A 7251-nucleotide genomic window follows, 5' to 3' on the forward strand; every position below is an offset into this window, starting at 1 on the left:
CCTAGAATATTCTAAGGACTTTCCTAGCAAATCCATAAGGATCTAGGGTCTTCCTAAGGAAATATCCATATTTCTCTAAATCTTCTTACAAATGCTAGCCTTCCTATTATGTAAGCTTCCACATGGCATTAATATATGCCAAATGGCACCTATATGGCATGATGACATGGCGGGTCATCACATTTTTCCCTATAAAAAATGCAATAGCCTTGATTTCCTTCTCAAAATACAATACGAGTGATGTCATTTTCCGAGCCTCAAATAATACTGGATCAAAATTCTTTTCTCCTGTAAGATAACTTGGCAAGTGGCAACTAACCAAACAATCCAAGAAATATTACTTCTTTAGAAAATCTCTCTGCAAAGGGTTTTAGGTGTCCTTCGACATGTCATACATAAGCATGTAGAAAATCTCTTTGTAACATTTGCCATGAATTGTATGAAAATGATGAGAGATGCAAAAATCAAAGACCGTAACAAAGTAGTGTACAAACTAAAGGTAAGTTAATACAACAATTCAAGATGTCGAATAAAGTAAGTAAAGCCATCATCCTGCAGATGAGGTTGAGCATAATGCTATATTTCCTAAGAGATTCAAAACTGAATGCAACCAAGGAGGAGCATTTGCTGCTTGCATAAGCATTCGGAAGTATAGGCAGAGTATCGCAGTCAATACTCACTGATTTCTTAATCTTTTGCTTAGACGGGGCAGCAACCAACTTTTTTCACAGCTGAAACATCATCCTTGCCAACATTAATAGTTTGCCCCTTTGGCAAGGCAGCAGGATCATCCCCAACTTCCAGCGCTTTACGACAGACCACCTTATATATCTCGGTCAATACTTCAGTAAAGGCATTCTCAACATTTAAGGACTCGAGTGCTGAAGTCTCCATAAAGAAGGTACTCTCTCTTTCAGCAAACGCCTTGGCATCCTCTGTCGAGACAGCACGCAAATGACGTAAGTCAGCCTTGTTCCCAACAAGCATTATGACAATATTTTGGTCGGTATGGTCTCGTAGCTCTTTTAACCATCTCTCCACATTTTCAAATGTGACATGTCGAGTGATATCGTACACTACTAATGCACCAACAGCCCCTCTGTAGTACGCACTTGTAATTGCACGGTACCTGTTGCTCCGAAACAGGAAAAGAAAGTTCTAATTAGTCTCCACTAATCTAATAAGATGCTAATTTAACCACACCAAAGAGAACAGAACAGAGTTCAAACCAAAGATTGAACTTCAAACATAAATTTTCATACTTAAAATCAAACCCCAAAATGAACTTATCAGGAGTTAGGCTAGCTGGCAGAAGAAAGTCACAGGTTAAACAATAAAAAAGCAAAGAAGGAAAGCAAGCAAGATAAGGGTAACCTAAGAGAATCACAACAAAAGAACTCTTAGAATAAATCCCCTTTCTGTTCTTTCAGGATGGCAGTTAACTATTTCAAGCACATGAACAAAGCTCATCTTCATACATGTAAAAACATCTTTAGTCTAGCATCTAGGCGTAACTTTCCAACAGTGAACCACCACTTAAAAATGGCATTATGAGGAGATTACAGCTAAGCTGCTGAAGTAGATATCAGTCGACTGTCCTGATAGATAAAGTGCAAATGGTACCCGTTCTTTAAAAAGAAGAAAAGTTTCTTGCAAGAGTCAATTAATAATTCAATGAGATGATGTTAGCTAGGAGAATATAGACTAGTAACCATAAACGCAATGTCCAACTGTTCCAGCCAGCCTGCTAGAAACATAATGGTGACAACCAGCTAAATTTGCTCCATTCTTTAGTTATCCATACTTAGAGATAAGATAATATCCATATTTGATACCTTAAAATCTCAAAAAAAAAAAAAAAAAAAAAAAATTAGCCTTTGTGATAAAAAAGAATCACACCTATATGGAAGTTCCCTGTGCAGATGTCACTTGTTTCCCACGCCTAATTTACCATGATAGAAGAAAAATAAGTAGAAAGTCGTCATTTAGAGAAGTCAAAAATAAATTCAGGTCAACCAGTGATGACTTGATACGCAACTACACTTGTCGTTGCCTAAAAGAAACCCATAGTCACTAACTTACTGGAGGCATTGACCCAGAGGAAAAGTCTGTCCCTAATAAGTTGTATACTTGCTAACTAACTACCAAAAGCAACTCTATAGTACCACCCGCAAGACTGTGCAATCCTATTCTCACATCCTTCTTAGAGATAGATATTATACACACTAAAACAAGGTACCACAAAGACGGGGCAAGAAAATAAGAATCAAATCTCATGGAAAAGAACCCTCTAAAAGCATGATATTTAAGGCCATCTCCAGCCCTACTCCATTTTTGCCTCCAAACTCCATTTTGGAGTCAAAAATGGAGGAATTTTGCTCCAACCCACCTCTAAATTTGCCTCCATTTTGGAGGGTGAATAGTGTCACTCCAAATTGACACTATTCATCTACTCCATCACTATTTCCTATTATTTAACCCTTTTAATCTATCATATTATATATACCTAATTATGTTTATGTAATATCTTTCTAATATTAATTTTACATCTTAATTTGGCGTATAATTTTGATAAATTAATTTCCGTGCATATATTATTTTTATGTAAAATTGTAAGTTAATTTTATTATAAGTTATAATTGTATAAAAAAAATTATAACCATCACAAATATGAAAGGTGCAAATATAAAATACAAGATAGGATTTGTTTAATGGAAATAAGAAAATAAATATTAAATAAAAGATAATAATATAATATAAAAGAGAGAGAAGAATATAAAAAAGAATATTCTTTTTTGGAGTAAAAATGGAGTAATGGTTGGAGTTAGTTTACTCTATTTTGGAGTAAAGATTTGGAGTGAAGGTTGGAGATGCCCCAAGTAGAGAAGGGTAGAGGAGCGGCCCATTATCCACCGAGTTTCGAACAGTGTGCTACGGGTTCTTGGGGAATTCTTGGTTATCAAAAAACAAAAAAAATAAGGACCCTATAAAAGAAGGAAAAAATCTAGACGAGAGGCACTCTATCTTCTATATATCTCCAATTGAATTTCAAAACTTTCTCTCTTAACTGTGGAACTACGAATTATTCAAATTTTGCAAAAACTCAAAAAAAGTTAGTAACTTGTTTTTTTCTTTTTGGAACTTAACAAACTAAGCATTTCAGATTTGTACAAAACCTGAACAACCCCAACTTAGAAAGTCAAATTAGCAACGTTATAAACAAAATTCAAGTGAATGAGATCAGTTGATTGGCCTCACTTATAAAATGGGATTACCACCGTTCGTAGATCAAACGAGATTCAACCTATTTTTCCGTTTATGACCAACCACAACCTTCAAAACTCGGCCCACCCCTCTATCCTTCTCCGCTGAAATACCCGGCTTAGTTAGTAGGACACAGGACTCGAAGGCACGATTCAATCTAATTTCTTCTTTATAACGGTGGTGCCCGAAACATCTTACCCGTAGCTCGACAATTCCACCGGATACCTGCTACCTCCCACCAGCACAACTATCGGGTAACTTCGGCCTACCCACCAAGGATTGGGCAAATGGGAAGAAATTACCTGCTGTTTGGATTCATTTGACCACTAGGGCACACCCTCGGGTGCTAGATTAAAACTAATATTTGCAGTCAATAAATCCTAGCATGCTGTTTGTTACTAAGGCCAAATCGTTATCACGTGACTAGCATAATATAACAGTGAAAATTAGATGAAAATGAGAAGAAAAAAGAAAAGAAAAAGAACCTTTCTTGACCAGCAGTGTCCCAAATCTGGGCCTTAACGATCTTATCATCGACCCGAATGCTACGGGTAGCAAATTCAACGCCGATAGTAGACTTAGATTCAAGATTGAACTCGTTTCGCGAGAATCGAGAAAGCAGATTAGATTTGCCGACACCAGAATCCCCAATTAGGACCAACTTGAACAGGTAATCGTAGTCATCTTCAGCTCTGTACCCACCTGCCATCTATATGTTAATCTCTTAATTGCAGTATAAATACAATTACGAATTATGTGGGTGTACTTAGAGAGAGAGAGAGAGAAAGAGAGAGAGAGAGTTGAGAGTTGAAGTTTAAAAATCTGGTTCTGCTGCTCCTACTAAGAAGGTAGCTGGTAATAAATGATTCATTTGAGAATTGTGACTTGTGTCAGACACAGGCAAAGGGAGAGTTTTTAAGTTTAAAGTGCTAACAATTTAAGTGATAGTACATTTTAGTTATTCGAGTGTCTTTTACTAAATTTTGAAGCTAAATTAGATTAATTCAACATAATATTTTAAAATATAAATTTTAAAAAATTATATAAAAAGTACTATAAATTATAATTATTCTCATATCAATATTATAAAAAATATATTTTAAAATATTAGTCAAACTTCATACAGTTTAATTTTCGATAAACAAAATATATAGTCTGAGTAATTGAAGGGAGTATGTTTCAGTGTAAAGTTGAAAGCTTGTAACAGTAGTGAAAATGGAATATGCTGGTTAGTTATAAGTATAAAAATTGCACGGGGTGCCCTATTTGGTCGCCCCCATTTAACCTATACCTATTTTCTTAAAAAGTTTTAACTTGTACACACATTTTAAACAACTTCAGCCCCCTTTCTCCTCCTCATTCTCCTCTTTCTTCTTCTTCTTCTTCTTCTTCTTCTTCTTCTTCTTCTTCTTCTTCTTCTTTCTTCTGCTGTTGTTGGTGCTGCTATGAAACTTCAGTTCATGGGATGATTGCCATAAATATGTTTATTAGATTATTTAAAAATAAATTATAAAAAATAATTACGTAAGTTAGTAGACAATAATTTGTGAATATTTCCACGTACGTAAGTTAGCAGATAATGATAATTCTGTTCTTTTCACGTTTATTGTTTCCAAAATTTATGATTTAGATACTGTTGGCAATCTGATTATTTATTTAGTATGTTAGAAAGCCTTTTCAAAAACATCAGCCTATATAGTGCTGAAGTTTTTACAAATGAACTAAATAACTTCAGCATCTTCTGCTGAAGTTTTTGAAAAAGCTTATTGACAAAACTAATGAATCTAGGACAAAAAAACTTCAGCTTATTTAGTGCAATTACAAACAAAAACTTCAGCAAATAGAGAACAAAACTTCAGCTATTACGCTTAAGTTCAACAATTACAAACAAAAACTTCAGTACACTTGGTTCAGTACACTTGCTACTTCAAGCCTGTCTACTAGAATGCTGAAGTTTTGCATGATTGCTTTTGCTACTTCAGCCCCGTATGCTGAAGTTACGCGAAAAAGCGGGTACGTTTGCAATTTTTTTTGCAAAGCGAGCACAAGTTAAAACGTGACCCAAAAAGCGGGTGTAGATGCAAATGCCCCGTTATAAGTCAACACTACGTCTCAGCCCTTTGAATTGAGTAGAGCCCGTTTGGATTAGCTTATTTGAATCAGCCGATAAGCATTAGGTGCTGAAAAGCATTTTTAAGTGCTGAAACTGATTTAATAAATAAGCAGTTACGTGTTTGGATACAAGTGCTGAAATTGATAATAAGTTGCTGCAGTACTTGATAAAAAAAGTGTTGATAAGCTCTTTTTCTGCTAAAATGATTTAAATAACCTTAGAACTGTTTACGCTTATAAGGGCGTAATTTCTTCAAAATTTTAGATTCCAGATCAATTCAAATACAAAATATTTTATTTGTCATTTATTTTAAATATAATTGTGCTTAGATAAGATGATTTTTAAGATAAATATAATTTATTTTATGATAAGCATATAATCATAAGTTGTAATAATTAATAAAAAAGCTTCTCAGTAAAAAATAAACCTAAATAGGACATAATATTTGAAGAGAAACAAACACTGTCTTCATCGTCACAACACTTAGAAAGCAATACAAAAAAAAATTGATATGTCCTCATTTATTACATACAGTTCAAAGACTAATACACAATCACATAGATATAAATATGCAAAGGAATAGAGAATTTGCTTATCTTAAAGATCGGAAGAGCGTNAAATTCAATTGTGCTTAGATAATATACTTGAGGCAGTGAGTATCGATGTAGGAGTTTTGTTATAAAAAGGAATATTTTAAGGATAAAATAGTAAAAGTCTTGATCAAACGTAAAGTGCTTATACGATAAAATTTCATAAGCTGGGGTGACCAGTTTATGGCTTTTGCCTTATTTTTGACTTATAAGCACTTGGCTTATAAGCACTTTTAACTTTACCGAACGCGTAGATAAGCCGAAAAGTACTTATAAACTAGTTTGACCAGCTTATAAGCTTAGCCAAACACCCACTATATCAATTTCTCCATAAAAACTCATCTCCTGCTAATACTATATACTCCTATAAATTTCCAAATCTGACAGGCTTTTAAATTTTTAAATATCCTTTTTCAACTTAATTTTAAATACTAATTCTTTTTTTCTAGTATCACCAAATTCATGTCCAAACGCCTATATAATAAAGTGTAAATGTTTCTTTTATACTTCCAAATTATTCGAAAAACTAGTTACAAATATTTATAGTAGTGCGTGCACTGTTAAATGATAACATGCAAAATAAGGTAACTCAAATAACTAGAAGCCTACAACTGGTTAAACTACACTAATTAATGTATGTAATGTAAATGTTAAAAGTTTAAGTTTTTCTATAAAAAAATTATTTAAACAATCAAGTTATTCTGAAACTAAGGGGTCATTTGGTAGGATACATTAGAGAAAATAATGCATGCATTAGCTTTTAATATTATTAATCCATTGTTTGGTACACTTTTTCAATCTATATATTACTAATGCAAGTATTAGTTATACAACCTATTTGGTATTATCATATGTATAACTAATGCATAGCAAACCATGATATTAGCAATGCCAAGGCTATTAAAGCATGCATTAGCATGGTTAAAGACAAAATGTTACACCCCACATACGAAGTTGAAGGAACTATAAGGGGTTTAAGCGCAACCAATCAGATAGCGACGCGTTACCAGACGGAAAAGGCAACTGATTGCGACCAGATTTCACTAGCTGTCTCACTGGGCACGACCCGGCGAGATTCCAATGCTTGGTATACATATTAAAAGACAGTAAGACTCATCCCCTTTCATTTTCCAGGAGTACCACTCACCAAGATTCACCATACGCTCTCACATCTCCTTTAAAGATTCAAAATAGCCTAAACTAAATCAGAAGACGGTTCTGTTAACTTGAGGAAACTGAGCATTCTTTGTTGTAACATCTGTCATCTGGTGGTGTTAACTTCTG

At 34.1% G+C, this 7251-nt stretch overlaps 1 protein-coding gene across 1 annotated transcript; it reads right to left on the reverse strand.

Annotated features, from left to right (window-relative positions):
• Positions 1 to 355: 355 nt before the first annotated feature.
• LOC109239737 (ras-related protein Rab11B) lies at positions 356 to 4165 on the reverse strand. The gene is made up of 2 exons (XM_019406322.1): positions 3750 to 4165; positions 356 to 1129 (listed from the first exon to the last, which is right to left on the reverse strand). Exons 1-2 carry the CDS (start codon positions 3971 to 3973, stop codon positions 700 to 702), a joined length of 654 nt encoding a protein of 217 aa, XP_019261867.1. The 5' UTR covers positions 3974 to 4165; the 3' UTR covers positions 356 to 699.
• Positions 4166 to 7251: the final 3086 nt, after the last annotated feature.

The sequence above is a fragment of the Nicotiana attenuata genome, unplaced genomic scaffold (assembly GCF_001879085.1).
Source record: "Nicotiana attenuata strain UT unplaced genomic scaffold, NIATTr2, whole genome shotgun sequence".
NCBI classification, from domain to species: Eukaryota; Viridiplantae; Streptophyta; class Magnoliopsida; order Solanales; family Solanaceae; genus Nicotiana; species Nicotiana attenuata.